The 15,978-nt window shown below is 44.4% G+C and overlaps 1 protein-coding gene across 3 annotated transcripts in view; it reads right to left on the bottom strand.

Moving 5' to 3' along the window:
• Window positions 1–3,675: 3,675 nt before the first annotated feature.
• Window positions 3,676–15,978, bottom strand: part of capzb (capping actin protein of muscle Z-line subunit beta) — a 24,630-nt gene continuing 12,327 nt past the window's right edge. The window contains exons 4-10 of one of the 3 annotated variants that reach the window (XM_063215924.1): window positions 15,500–15,613; window positions 14,886–15,027; window positions 13,442–13,558; window positions 10,054–10,119; window positions 8,259–8,335; window positions 5,562–5,703; window positions 4,461–4,550 (exon numbers count right to left, since the gene is read on the bottom strand). In XM_063215924.1, coding sequence (XP_063071994.1) covers window positions 5,610–5,703; window positions 8,259–8,335; window positions 10,054–10,119; window positions 13,442–13,558; window positions 14,886–15,027; window positions 15,500–15,613 — 610 coding nt within the window. In that variant the 3' untranslated portion in view covers window positions 4,461–4,550; window positions 5,562–5,609. Of the gene's footprint in view, window positions 4,551–5,561; window positions 5,704–8,258; window positions 8,336–10,053; window positions 10,120–13,441; window positions 13,559–14,885; window positions 15,028–15,499; window positions 15,614–15,978 lie in introns of all 3 variants that reach the window. The other 2 variants (XM_063215922.1, XM_063215925.1) reach the window with 2 other exon arrangements.

The following is a 15,978-nucleotide window of genomic DNA, read 5'->3' as shown; positions in this document are numbered from 1 at the left end:
TAGCCTATATGGATAACGACAGGAGACCATATTACAAGGGCGACTCAACTGTGACCAACTCTACTTGTTTTAGTGGTGGAGAAAACAAAAGGCCAATGGGCTTCTTTGTGTTTTTTGGGGACAGTGGGAAACGTTTTGAGTAGGCTATTTGTTCATTCAAAAAAGAAAACAAAACTAACACTACTGAGTTAGCCCACAACCAAAATGACTAGAATTCATTTTTTTTTCATTTGTTCGTGATCATTGTTAATAGGGACTATAGGCTACTCTTGAATGTTTTAGATTAACTTTGTCCGCTTTGGTGGGACGGTTGCCAATCGTTTTACAAAAGATCATGGACATATGGCCCCAGTATTTCCATAATCAGCTATAGTTTATAAGATCAATGAACCCATATTATATTACCTTTAGTCTCTCTGGAGGCTGAGGACACCTCTCACGTTTAAACAATCACTGTTGTGAGCCTTATGGAATAAGCTTCTTGGCCTCACTTGACTATTTTCCAGCCAGCAACCAGATTGGCCTTTAAGATAACCAAATTTCAAACAATGGCATAGGGTAGGCTAAAGCCCAACTTGACTACTCTCGGTCGGTTGCATTCCCTCTGTGCTTTTTGCCTTTCAGCCGCTCATAAAAGTCGTTGGGGCCGGGGATCGTAAATCTTAGCAGACATTCTTCATTTAAATATCACTAAAAGCTGCCTGGCCAATGCATCCCGCCCGATGAGGACTGCCAACAACCCGGCCAGTTGACAAAGAGGAGTCATGCTGAGCGCATTTTCTACAACTTGAATGAGAAAAGGCTCAGATCCTCAACGGCTCGGCAACTGCGGTTCAATGTATGGCGACGAAGAGGTAAAACAACTAAACCAGTAAGGTATTCGTCCCAAAAAGTCTCAATTCATTGTTTCACTGAATTAAAGAGTGAAGGGACACAATTGCTTAGTCTTAGGTTACAGCCTATTTTTTTACAGTCAGCTTGTGCAACTATAGCCAAAGGTTATTTGGTGATCTGAATATACATATTTACACAACAAGTACTTGGGATTGCAGTGCGCCACTGGTTTTCACCGCGCAGAAAGATGAAGGCTATCTCATGTGAACCATGCGGGCCAACCTGTGATGTCCCCACTCCCAAATGAATGTATTAAGACCTTTGCCGCCTCCTACTGTTTGTATCACGTAATAACCACTCCATCGCATGTGTGCAATCTGTGCATGTCAGTGATGCGCAATCTTCTTTTCATCCAGCAAGTTGGAAGGGGAATATTTTCCTCATTGGAACTATTGAGAGAACGCCCCCCTAATAAGCTTATTACTGTGTAACTGTCTATGAAATGCTACAGAATAATTCTGTTGTGCCTGTTGTAGCCTACGTTGAGCAAGCAATTTGCTGCCTATTGCCAAATTTCATCTTTTCAAGAATATAAATAGTTAACTAATATTATTTACTAGTATTACCAAAGTACAGTGATTTGTACAGCTGAAATGTCTATTTATGTACATTTAAAATGGCAGACATGGAGAATATCATTTTCATGTAGGCCTATGTGAAGTGCACTTTTCACAGTCATAACTAATAGAATTTGATGATGGTGGTAAGTATTTGTGAAAGAGAAAATATTTGTGAATGGGCAGCCTGAATTCTGGGGGGGGAAAAACGCTTAAGATATTACCCAGTGCACCTCTAAATTAAACCAGTCATTCAACCAAGAAATCACATCCCAATACATACAGTATCAGTAAGAAATGTTTATAAAGATTTGTGGTCAAATGTGTCAATCTTGCTGAAATCAGCTGAAAAGACAATTTCCATAGACCGTTGTTACCGAAAAACACCTAACAACGTAATAAGAACCCACCACAAATTTGCCAACGCAGACTCAGCTCATCGTAAGACAAGTGTCTACTGGTTACTCAGATAAGCTACATGTGTGGGAAGGGAACTGTGTTTCTTTTTTTACTTTTAATTTTGACATCTCCGTTTCCCCTTGAATGACTGGAGACTTGCTTTTTCCAAGCATCACAAAGTAGATGCCACTGAGACACATGAACCAGCTGTATATCTGCTGTGACTTAAAACCTCGGTGTTCATTCATTACTGCGACCAGATAGACTGACTGACACAAAAGCGCTTGGAGCACTCAGGAGACTGCATGCAATGCAACACTGGCTGAAGGAAAAACTAAGTTTTAATCATGATGTCACACAATAGATAACACACACACACACACACACACAACACATAGTTCACAAACAATTAGGCCTATATAGTTTTTCTATAAGGTTTTAATACTCTAGGAAACATCTTTTAAGATGACATTCAATTGTTTATTTCTATGTGTATGTGATTTACATGTATAATGTTTTTTATTACAATAGGATGCCTAATCAGGGACTGGGGTTGCAAATTAGCCACGTGGCAATTATCATTTTACTGTATGTAGTATTCACATCTGCACGTTTTGTCGAAGCTTTGCCATGTCATGTTTGTAATAATGTGCACTGCATTGTCCTTACCAAATAAACTACAAATAAGAATACAAAAATGTTACTCAGGTGCTCATCTTTTACTGTCTGTAGTATTCACATCTGCACGTTTTGTCGAAGCTTTCCTATGTCATGTTTGTAATAATGCGCACTGCATTGTCCTTGCCAAATAAACTACAAATAAGAATACAAAAACGTTACTCAGGTGCTCATCTGTGAGAAAGACTGATTGATTGATTTGTAAACATACTTCATTAAATTCCTACATTTATATGAATAAACTGCTGCACACAACAAGTAGCATTTTACATTTTTTATTGTTGCTGGAGGCTCTAATACAACATGAATCATAAGCTTTACAAAAAAACAAACAAACAAAACAATCAAAAAAATTGGACAACATATGACAAAATCCACCAGCCCAACTTTCAACCCCCACCCAAAAAAAAAAAGAATAGACAGCCAAAGAAGCTTCCGGAGAAAAGACAGACCCATGACCAGAGAAAAGAGAGAGGGGGGAGAGAGGGAGTGAGAGAGAGAAAGAGGGGAAAAAAGAATAGGGGACACAAAGAAAGGGACATAAACTGATGTGGTAGTACAGCAGAGAGAGAGAGAGAGAGACAGGGTTCCTCCTTGCTCACTTAAACAGTGAACTTGGCCTCTACTCCCTCAGTTCAGTCAGAGACAGGCTCACAAGACCACAGAGCAACAGTTCAAGGTCGTTCACCTCGCTGGCGACCTCCAAAAATGCACTCGTCTTGCGAGCATGCTCACTCCGCACCTCCGTATTCTGGCCCCCATACACTCACACACGCATGGAGAACAGTGGAAGGGGAGAACAGCCTTTTAAGGTACACCAACCATCAATAGCAACAATACCCAGAACAATAATATTAATAAGAATAAAAAATAGTAATCGTTGAAATGTGAATACAAATCTAGCGTGACCCTCGTATAATAACCCTTTTGTTACAGTACATCTTCCTTTAAAAGCAACAGTTTGTTATGTCAAACACATATTTCATACAGGAGGGGTCTTTTTTTTATTTTTTCAGAAAATATATCAGTGGAAAAAGCAAAATAAAAAAAAGCCAAACGTCTATTTTCCATCTCGTGTTTGTATGCTTGTAGATCAGGGGAGTACGGGCTAGGGATCAATGCAGGGTCCAGTGTGTGCCACTGGAGGTGTGTGGAGATTCATTTCAGTCTGTGGGCCTTTGTGATGCTACAGAGGTAAGGCTCGTCACTCACATACACATACACAACTGTGTGTGAGTGTTTGCAAGTGTGTGTTTGTTTTGCAAAGTGTGAGTGCGCGTACACGTGTGTGTGTGTGTGTGTGTGTGTGTGTGTGTGTGTGTGTGTGTGTGTGTGTGTCTGTGTGGGATCGATAGCAGAGGGGAGTGCTCAAAGCCACTCTCATTCGGAAATGTGTTCTTTAACCGTTCATAATACTATCAGATTATTTACTTAAACATCGGAAACACAGACAGACAGAAAATGGGGGGGGAGAGAGAGAGAGAGAGAGAGAGAGAGAGAGAGAGAGAGAGAGAGAGAGAGAGAGAGAGAGAGAGAGACGACAGAGTGGTGGCAAATGGCTTTGATGAGAATGAGACGCCTCAACAAAGAAAAGCCCAAAAAAACATTAAAAGCTAAGCATTTTCTCCTTTTTTTTCATTTTTTTCCAGAGAGTGCAGCACTGAGACAGGTGGTGGTGGTGAGGGAGAGACCAACAAAGAGTGGGACAAAAAAAAACAAAAAAAGAGAGAAAGAAAAATAAACAAACAAAAAAAACAAAAAAGACATGGGAGTCGCAAGAATGAGGTGTGTAGAGTCTGTGTAATAGAGACAGGGAGAGAGAGGAAAGACAGATGGAGATGGAGATGTGGAGAGAGAGAGAGAGAGAGAGAGAGAGAGAGAGAGAGAGAGAGAGAGAGAGAGAGAGAGAGAGAAAGAGGACTATAACAGCGTCTCTAACTTTGCTGCTTGCGTTTGAGCGCCTCCATTAGGTCGTTCCTCAAAGACTCCTGCTTGGATTTATCAGCCAGGGTCTGGACGCTCCTACAAAGGAAACAGCAGAAAAAAAAGACAGATTCAGTGAAAACAGAAAAAAGAGAAATATGACAAGAACAAAAAAGGATGCTGAATTATTACGACACTCGGTAGTAGTCATCAGCAGCACACACGCATTTCACCACCTTCTCCTCAGCAGAAGTAAAGGATGGACAGAGTTATGGTTATGCAGATTACTAACACACGCACACGCACACACATAAAACACCCACACTCAGGCACTCACACTCACACACGCACTCGCACACAGTCTCTCACACACAGACACAGACAAGCACACACACACAAATGTGCTGTGTGTTTGCTTCACAGCCGACTTGTCATTAAACTGGAGGCCCTATGCATGCAGTTAGCAGCTGTTCCTCCCTGACACAGGGCTGTTATGTTGGGTTTTGGTCTCTGTTTCCTAGCGGGCATACGAGAGAGAGAGAGAGAGAGAGGGAGAGAGAGGGAGAGAGGGAGAGAGAGAGCGAGAGAAAGAGAGAGATGGATGCAAGTGTTAGAGGAGTAGTTCACTCTGGCACGCTGCCTGTACACACTAGTTACATAGGCATAGCTAATAGGTCTGCTTACGCATGCATGCAGATGCACAAATGAACACGCGTGTGTGCACTCACGTACTGCCTGTCAGTCAGTCACCCACCTCTCTCTTGCACATGTGCACACACATTATTTCATCCCCTCTACCACACACACACACACACACACACTTTCCTTTCCTTTACTTCAAGCACACACACACATGCACACGCGGGCACACACACACATTATCCTTTCCTCTACCTCAAGCACACACGCATGCACGCGCGCACGCACACACACACACACACACACACACACACACACACACACACACACACACACACACACACACACACACACACACACACACACACACACACACACACACACACACAAACACACACACACACACACACACACTATACTTTCTCTACCTTACACACATGCACGCATGCACACACGCACACACAGCCGCACCCAGCAGGTGAGCGCGAGGTCCAGCCTCCGAGCCCTATACCTCCTGCCCTAGTCAATGTAGATCTGGCGCTGGGTGAGGACCTGAGACAACTCCTTCTGGAGCTGCCGGTACTTTTGGTTATCTGGCAAAGACTCGATAGATCTGGAGGAGGAGGAGGAGGAGGAGGAGGAATATGGGGAAGAGGATGGGGATAGGAGGAGGAGGAAGATGAGGAGGAGGAGGAAGAGGATGGGGAGAGGAGGAGGAGGAGGCTCAAGAGGATGGGGAGAGGAGGAGGAGAAGGAGTGGAGGAGGAGGAATATGAGGAAGAGGATGGGAGAGGAGGAGGAGGAGGGTGGGAAGAGGAGGAGACGGAGAGGAAGAAAGAGGAGGAGGAAAATCGGGAGGAGGATGGGAAGAAGGGGAGGAAGATGGGGAGAGGTGGAAGAGGAGACGGAAGAAAAGGACATTGAGGAGAGGAGTAACAGAGATGGAGTGGAGGAAGAATAGAGAGATGAAGATGCGGTAAAGCAAAGGAAGGGAATGAGTAGAGGAAGACAGGAAAAGGGCGAAAGAGGAAAGTGAGAGGGGTATGGAAGAGAGGGGGATGAGAGGAAGATACAGAACAAAGGAAAGGGGGGGGAAAGGTGAAAGAATAATGCATAGGGAATTTCAGAACAGCTAACACACGAGACAGAATGTGAAGATGGCATTGAGTAAGCACGAAGGAACAGAACTCAGGAGACTAAGAGAGAAATAAGGAGAGAGGAGGCAGAGGGAGAACAGAGGACAAAGCAGACAAGATAATCACGAGAGAGAGAGAGAGAGAGAGAGCGATAGATGGAGACACAGACAGAGAGAGAGGGGGAAATCAATAGACAGCAAGGGAGAGAGAGAGAGAGAGAGAGAGAGAGAGAGAGAGAGAGAGAGAGAGATGGAGACACAGACAGAGAGAGAGGGGGAAATCGATAGACAGCAAGGGAGAGAGAGAGAGAGAGAGAGAGAGAGAGAGAGAGAGAGAGAGAGAGAGAGAGAGAGAGAGAGAGTGTTGATCAGGAAAGAACAGCAACCCTGGATGAATTTACAGAGGCAGAAGAGAGAAAGAGAGAGAGAGACAGATAGAGAAAGAAAGGCAGAGAGAGAGAGAGTGCGGGATAATCAGGAAAGAACATCAACTCGGAATGAATGTTAAAAGAAGGGTAAGATAGGGAAGTAATGGATGGGTAATGATGGAAGAAAAAACAACTGAAAGGATGAAGTCACTGCGGAGAGCAGAACCACAACCCAAACAACAGAGGGATTTACAGCACATGATGGCTGGAACACAGGAGGAGACTGAGGAGGCACAACAAAAAGGAGGAGTCTGGAGAGGGAGAGGGAAAGAGGGAGAGAAGGAGAGAAAGAAACAGAAAGAGACAACCCTACACTCCAGTGGTTGCTTGCCATGACAGCTGGGACACAGGCATAACAACTGGAAAGAGAGAAAAGACAGAGAGAGAGAGAGAGAGAGAGAGAGAGAGAGAGAGACAGACAGACAGACAGACAGACAGACAAAGGGAGAAGTGATTGCTAGAGAGAGAGAGAGACAGACAGACAGACAGACAGACAGACAGACAGACAGACACATAAAGGGGGAACCCTCCGCTCCAGTGATTGCTAGAGAGACAGACAGACAGACAGACACATAACCCTGTCTGAGAACCCTCCTCTCCAGTGATTGCTCGCCAACAATCACTCTTTTGCGGCCAACCTCTGTTGGAACAAGCCGGCTTCTCCAGAACACATCCCAAATGTAACCTGAAAATCCATCACAGTGGAAAAACCAAACCTGGCTGGACAACTGCACTTAGGAGGGAAATAGAAAAGTCAGTGATGTGGTACTCAACACTAACATCCCTTTGTGGGCATGGTCATGAACAGAAATTCAAGTTCAACTCTTGATTGATGCTATACGTTAATGACATTTTTAAATGGGGTTTCAGCATGCATCAAATTACACTATGAGTAATGTGAAAACTGTGATTGAGACATTTTCCCGTGGACTCATAAGAGCTGTCACTTGGAGAATTGTCAGACATGTCAAAATGAGTGACTTTCCCCATACGACACACTTAACAACCTTTCTGTATGGAGCTAAATGTCCATCGTTAATATATGGACCCTGGACAGTCAAAGCAAATGGAAAAGACACTAATAAATTGTCCTGGCAATCATGGCCCTACTGCTTCTGTGTTGTAGTATGGTCTGTGTCCTCACCAAGATACATGGGGAATTCCTGGCGTTAAAATATGTTTGCCTGACATGGTCAACTGGCGACAACAACAGTGAAATATAAAAAAAACTATAACCCAACCCTGCCATAAGAGAAACGTGTTTTGCATCATGTCTATGGCTTGGATTGGGAGTGATGCAAGGACCATTTTTTTGCCAGGACACCCTGGGAGGATCGTTATTGTAACTCAACTGGACCCTTTCCTTGTTACAGAAAAGTCAATTAAAAAAATGTATAAAGGTTTCTCTGTGCGTGTTGGTGTGGTGGTGTTGGTGTAGCGGACAGATGGTTATGTGTAGGGGCGTGTGGCTCACGGGAGAGGAATTAAATGTAACCAAATAGCACCTTTCCCTGGTTAAAGAAAGGCCAAATGTACATATAAAAAGTTCCTCCATGGTGGTGGAGGAGGAGGGGGCAGATGAAGCCTGTGTGGCTCTTGCCGTACCTTAGGCCGTTGACAATGTCCTTGGTCTTCCCAAAGTAGATCTCGTTCAGGGTGGAGCGGATTTTGTTCTCCATATCCTGAGAGAGAGAGAGAGAGAGAGAGAGAGAGAGAGAGAGAGAGAGAGAGAGAGAGAGAGAGAGAGAGAGAGAGAGAGAGAGAGAGAGACAGACAGGCAGGCAGACAGACAGAGAGAGAGAGAGAGAGAGAGAGAGAGAGAGAGAGAGAGAGAGAGAGAGAGAGAGAGAGAGAGAGAGAGAGACAAAAGCAAGAGGCAAAAACACACTGTTAATAAATAGAATGGTTTGAATAGATGGTTTGACACTGACCAATGCACAGGTTGACAAGTCGTCACAACATTGGAGACGCGGTGAACACCCAACACCCACACCTAACCACAGAAACTCCAGCCAGCCAGACAGACCACTGCCGCACACACATGCAGATATGCACACATTAGCAGCCCTCTCGTGACTATATGACGACACTTTGAAACCTGAGAGGTTAGCGCACGCACACACAGACACACACAGACACACACAGACACACACACACACACACACACACACAGACACACACAGACACACACACACACACACACACACACATTAAACCAACCACACTGCAGCCACGCCACACCACCGTACACTACACCACCCCACTCCACCTTTACGCTGCACACACCCTGCCCTCCATCTGTAAACCTCATAAACTATTAAACACACGCAGAGCGGAGGCCTTCATTTTTAATTGGTGTCCTGTGTTAACATTTAGGGGCAGGATGGGGAAGGGGGAGGGGGAAGGTGGTGTGTGTGTGTGTGTGTGCGTGTGCGTGTGCGTGTGTGTGTGTGTGTGTGTGTGTGTGTGTGTGTGTGTGTGTGTGTGTGTGTGTGTGTGTGTGTGTGTGTGTGTGTGTGTGTGCAAAGGTTTATTACATTGGGGACGGCTGGGCCAATGGAAAGCTCTCTCCATACAGGGAAGAGAGATGTGCTATACAGCACACAGGGGTCATAAATGACATGCAGGTGTGTGTGTGTGTGTGAGAGTGTGTGTGTGTGTGTGTGTGTGTTGTGTTTGAGTGTTCGTGTGTGTGGGTGAGGTGCATTTGTGACAGAGAGAGAGTGGTGCGTGTGTGTGTGTGTGTGTGTGTGTGTGTGTGTGTGTGTGTGTGTGTGTGTGTGTGTGAGTGTGAGTGTGTGAGTGTGTGAGTGTGTGAGTGTGTGTGCATTTACAGAACATGTTGACAAGTGCGAGTGTTCAGCAGGGGATAAAGTAGAGTGAGTGGGAGTAAGACATCCTCTATGATGGGGCTCTATGGGAGACAATAATGGAAAAAAGGCAAATGACTGCCTGTCAGAATATGAGAAAGTGGCACATGTGTGTACATGAGTAAGAGCGTGCGCCTGTGTGCACCCACATTTGTGTGTATGTATGTGTGTGAGTGTGTGTGTGTGTTTCCGTAATGACTGAGCTGGGCTGGTTAGTCAGTCAGTCAGTGAGAGTGATTGCTTTTGCGTGAGAGAAAGGGCCACTGGGAGAGAAAAGAGACAGGAGGAGAAGTGAGAAAGAATGAGAGAGAGAGAGAGAGGAAGAGAGCAATAGACAGCGTGAAAGAAAGACAGGGACTGAGGGTTGAAAAAAAAGAGGGTTAAGGAAAGAGTCTGCGTCGGCTCAGTGTTTTTACGAGACGGCTTTAGAGGCCGCAGAGGCCAAAATACAAACAGGCTCTCTCCTGTCTTCTCCACACTCTCCTCTCCACCACACTCCTCTCCTCTCCTCTTTTCTCCACTGCACTCACCTCCACCAGGCGTCCGATGTTGGCGATGTGGGGGGAGGATTCGCTGACGGTCTCGTCTTTCTCCATCTGATAAACAGACATTAAAAAACCGACAGATGAGCACAAGAAAGGAGAGGAAAAAAGATAAAAGGGATGGTGGGGGTTAAGATGGGGGTTGAGATGGCTTTGCTTCACTTTCCACTTTCCTGACCAACTACAATTTAAAAGGCAAACAAAAATACTCTTCTAACAATAAGGTGGGGATATCGTAATATGCATAAATGTTTTTCTTTTTTGGTCTGAATGTAAATTAAATAAGTAAACATTCCCTTGGATACGACTAAAATGAATGATACAACTCAAACAATAAGATTCAGACCAAATAAGAAAATCACTCATGTACAATAAACCTTACCTATTGTGAATCGTGTAGTACTAGCCAAGTATATGAAGCATATGAGAAACTGTGTAAGAACTCTCAGAAGACAAAAGTGTGGTTTGGCGAGAGAGCACCCTGAAAACGGAAGGGTGGGAACGTCGAGAGTGGAAAGAAATGAAGGACTAGACCACGGAGGCGTTTATTAATGCACGCATAATACAGTAGAGTTCACTGGGGTCCACTGGACGCAGCCGGCACATGTTACCAATAAAGGCCTCTCTTTGGGTGCACGTCAATCTCTGCCTTCCTAGTCTTTCCTGTGGACTGAAATCCCCTCAGACACAACAAGCTTTGTTATTCATTTTAAAGGATAACTTCTGCCAGATTTCAATATGCTGATGCATTGCTCACACTACCGTTGACTTGTCAGTACCCGGTGATGCTGCATTCAAAATTTTCTTAACATAGGCCTACTCCAAATATTATCCTAAAAGGTATCGCTGTTTGTTAGTTGTCTGCTGATGTTGCAGAACGTTTTGGATGTTATTGGGAATAAAGAGGGTTTTTTTTTTAATGTAAACATACACTGCCCCCATTACAATGACCAGGATCTCGGAAAAGGCTGAAGAAAAAAAAACAGCTCAGGTACTGACAAGTCCAGGGTAGGGTGAGCATTACAACTGCATGTTGAAATTGGCATAAGTTACTCTTTAAGACAGATGTCTGTTAGCTCAGTTTGGTCGAGGTATCTTTATCCGTGCGTTGGGTTTTCTTCTTGGATGCCGAGAGCTTTTGTCTACCTTAAGCCCTGATGAGGACCCGTTGAACATGTTGGCTTATAAAACATGTATTTGTCATGTCTAATAAGGGTTTTAAAATATACTTGGAGGGCTTTGGCTTCAGTGATGGGACCGTTAAGAATGCATAGGAAAAGAGTGGAAAATGTTGGGAAATAGCCCAGGCCGGACTCGAACCTGGGCACTCATAGGCAGCATTGTGCCCATCCACAGTGTGCTACACTAGCGCAATAAGTCACTGCACCTTCAATAAAGGCTTTTTAATCCAATTCCTTACTCAGCATGACATTTAGGAATGTTTGGAATTACCTCTAATGGGATTTACCACTTAGCTTCATTTGAACAAGATAAAGCTCATTTGTTCATCTGCTCCCGTAGTCTGGTCATTTTTTTTGCTCTTCCTGCTATAATGCATGAATATTCAACACGAGTTTGTAGATAATTATGACACAGCTTGAATAATCAAACTGAACAGCTCCAGTGAATCTACCACCTGGTGAAGGCTATAATTGGCATTTTGTATTTCAGGAGCACAGGCATTGTTTACATGCACTGTAGCACAAATGTCAGCCATGCACCAAGGGACGTACTGTACAGGGATGTACGTGTATGGATGTAGAGGTGTGTACGTGTGTGTGTGTGTGTGTGTGTGTGTGTGTGTGTGTGTGTGTGTGTGTGTGTGTGTGTGTGTGTGTGTGTGTGTGTGTGTGTGTGTGTGTGTGTGTGTGTGTAAAAGGTCATGACAGAGGGTGGCATTTGTGCCTCTGCTCATCTGGGAGACATGCCCACAGGACGCAGGAAGCCCTCCTGGCGTGTGTACGAGAGTGAGAGAGAGAAAGAGTGAGAGAGAGAACGTGTGCGAGAGCAAGAGAAAGTGACGGAGAGGGAGAGATATAGATATAGAGATAGAGAGAATATAATGCCACAGAATATGACTTGGCTCCAAGACATCTGTCCCATGTGTGCCTAGCCATAGGGCCAGAGTCCCAAAAGAGACTGAGAGAGTAAGGGAGAAACAGTGGAAAAGAGATGAAGAATATACATTTCCTGTGGATTTGGGGATTAGTGACTGAAATGCATTGAGTTAGTTGAGCCTCATAGACTCTTCCTGCTTTTGGCTCATTTTCCTCTAGTATAGTAGGTCATCCGTTTTTAAGCAGCAGTGTGGCGTTAAAAAGCAGACGATGACCCCATCTGTGCCCGTGTCGTGCTCTAATGCCTTAAATGCCTGCGCGGCCTCTTAACACGCACATATGTGTTTGCAGGGGGCAGAATCTGCCTGCCTGGCCATCCAACTTTAATAAATCTGCTATAAATACTGTTGGAGAGGCAAAATAACATGGCAAAAAAAGAGATGTGCACACAGATGTGTACAAACCAAAAGCCACAACCCCGGCCATGGAACTCATAACAGCTCATATATTGTTCACGAACTCTGCTGTCAGCCAGATGGCCTCAGGCCGTGCTATTTTCTCTGTACTTTAAAGCCAAGATGCTATCAGACAAAAATATATCCAGCAAACAAAAGAAGTCGTCCTGGATGGAAAAATGTTTGTGAAAAAGGCTTTCCGGACATTTTTATTAAGTTTGCTTATATCCGGCACTTCAACCCAGATACGAAGAGAAGAGGAGACATATGGGGGTTAATCAGAGTCATAATATGGCAGGCTATACTGGATACTATTTCAAGATACTTTGATTATTACTGACATAACGGCTCCCATTGGGTTCTAGTTTGGAGTTTTCTGAACAATGTGAAAAAAATTGGTGGAGGTAGTTTGAGACAAAACATTCGGGTAGTCAATACAAACCTTTGAGGATAGTGTTTTTTTGCAGATCTCTGAATGATTACGTCCAAAATATGATTTTGAGAATTTTGCTTGGGAGTGATCAAAAAAATAACGAAATGCTCCCATTATGATCAAATGGAACCATTGAGTGAACTTACTAATAAATAGCCTACAGGCATCATTTAGTTAAGTTTAAAACTAAATTTAGCCGGTTTTATCACTTCACTGTGTTCTTGGGATTCACCCCTGGTGCTACTCCACCACAATAGAGGAGATGGCACTCCCACCCCTGCTACCCACCTGTCGGGTGAGACCGCCCCCCAGGTTCATGGTGTTTTAAAATATTCTTTATAAAGATGATGATGATGACTATTATTGTTGCTGTTGCTAATATGGTGCTTCTCCATAATAGAGGAGATGGCACTCCCAGCCCAGTTACCCACCTGTCGGGTGAGACTGCCCCCCAGGTTCATGGTGCCGGAGCCGGACTTGGTCGTCTGCAGCCACAGCATCACAGTGGAGGTCAGCTTGTAGTGGGCCGTGCGGCCACTCGACTTCTCCTGCAGGGAACAGCGCACAAAGAGAGGCATGGTTAGAGAAATCCTAATAGGAAAACGCACGGACGCATGCACGCACACGCGCACACACGCACACACACACATACCTGCCTAATCAATTCACACTCCTTCACCCAACAAAAGTTCTCAAGTGTTTTCTCAACAGGTACAGACAGACCCTTACTTTTGCCAGTCATGCTTGTGCCCAGCAGTTTCTCCTCTCTTGGCATGCTCTCAATCCATCAGCACACACACAAAGACACAATTTAATCTGAGGCTCTGCATCACTGGCCACAGGTATCTAATTTCCACCTCTCATCACAAATGCAATTAAGATAACACAATATAACAGTATGTTATTTTACCATGGGTCCAACACGGTCTCTCTCCTGGTATGTTACACCTTCGTCTTCACCACCATACCATTTGGGTACGCCCACATGAACCGCATTTTTTTAAAATTAGGCTCTTTATCTAAAATCCTTGCATATGACTGGACAAACAATCTGTCAGTCATCTTTCAATCTGTCCGCACCACTTCAGCCACTCTCATTGAACTGAACCCGGGAGGCAGCTGGGAGCTGCCCATCTACGGAAAATCCCACCCGGCAAGCCCGGGGTGCTTTTCTCGAAAGCGTAGTTGTTAGCCAGCTAGCAACTTTGGTAGTTGCCAATGGGAAATTGCATCGCAAACAACAAAGTAGCTAATATAGTTAGCAGCTATGGTTTCGAGAAATGCATCCCTGATTGGCTCATTCGTTCAGAAACGACTGACTTTCACAGTACTAGGATGGTTACGTGAGGAAGCTGGAACGCCCTCGAGTGGCGAAACACAGCCAAATGACTCAAAGCAGGTCATCTCTCTTCCTGCCTCCTCACTGGCCACAATCCATTATCTTAACTCCCATCCTAAACCTGTGCTTGCGGCCTCATGCTTCGCTGATGCCCGCCTCACTATGGAGAAAACAATTACGTTTCCCGCTGATAGCCTAGCCACAACAACTTTTGGGTTACTTTTCCCCATTCAACATCCCGATTGCAAATGAGAAAATGACCTTTGAATTACGCTTCTGCGGGATATTGAATTAAACTTCTGTCATAATTAACGTCACGAGGCCACAAGTAGAAGGGAACACAGGAGTTAAGATAAGGCCTGCCTAATTTGGACACCAGATGGAAACCGCACTGTTTTGAGGCTTCGGGAGATTCCACGCCGAACTCTGCTAGTTGGCCTCCGTTACATATGTATATTCATTAATGTGCAATGTCCAGAAAAATAAAAGTAAAGTAAAAGTTTAAATAGAAAGAGCCCACTGACTGCCGTACGTACCTGCACCTCCACCACGTGGATGGAGTCCCAGCAGCCCTTGATCTTCTTGGAGCCGTCTCCCGCCTTCTTGATCAGGATGACGCCAGCGAAGCCGTGGTCAAGGTCCCACAGGTACACGGAAGACACGCCCCCCTCAAAGTACCTGCCGAAACCGCACATCATCATTTATTAGTGTTACCTTTTATTTAGGAATTGTTCCGATTTATATTGGCCAAGTCAAGTGTACTGTTACTGTTGAGTCTAACATTATGACTGGATTTCTTGGTGATTCCTTTTCTACTGCATTTTGTGCCTTTGTTTTAAGAAGAGCTTTATAAAGATTATCACCATCGTCATCGTTATGATCATTATCACCAACCATTACCAACTTCCCAACAGTAAAATTTCCCGAGGTGAGATCAATTTTATTTGACGTAATTGAAACCATCACACCTACATCAGTCATGACTGATAACTTAAGGAACACATAAAAAAAACACATTACTGGAGGACAGAAACTAATTTTACTTGATGCGTCACCAGAAGACACATCCATTTTGTTTTTATGAACCTAGCCGTTTCCTGTACACTGCACATGTAGGACATGAGGAAATGCCTTGGCCCGGCTGACTCACAAGTCTCTGTACTGGTCGAAGGCATTGTTGGCTTCCACCTCCAGCTTACGCAGGCGTGCGGAGGGCATGGCACCGTCATCGATGGGGGGCTCGTACTTATTACTCCAGGGAGATCTGAAGAGCAGGGGTGGGGGGTAGGGGTACGAAGACACCATCAGCTCAAAATGCATTCAGGCAGAAAATACACACAGCTGTTTAAAAGAAGTCAGTAGGAACACATTGGATGAATGATGTGTTATTAACATTAAAAAAAATTGCAGCTAACATAAATATGAAGTTAACATACACACAAGCGAACACACAGCAGATCCCAAGATCTACACTTTCGAATTGTCAACATCAGCAAACCTATACAACAGTGACACTGTAACCACAAACTTTGTAAACAGCCCACAAACCCACAGTTACAGCACAGTGTGCATCTTTGTAAGCATATCTGTAATGTTAAGCTTAGTTCAGTATTTTTTCAAGTATTACAT

This window comes from Engraulis encrasicolus, chromosome 14 (assembly GCF_034702125.1).
Source record: "Engraulis encrasicolus isolate BLACKSEA-1 chromosome 14, IST_EnEncr_1.0, whole genome shotgun sequence".
Lineage (NCBI taxonomy): Eukaryota > Metazoa > Chordata > Actinopteri > Clupeiformes > Engraulidae > Engraulis > Engraulis encrasicolus.
The sequence above is the reverse complement of the archived record's forward strand: the minus strand, read 5'-3'. Positions and strand labels throughout refer to the sequence as shown.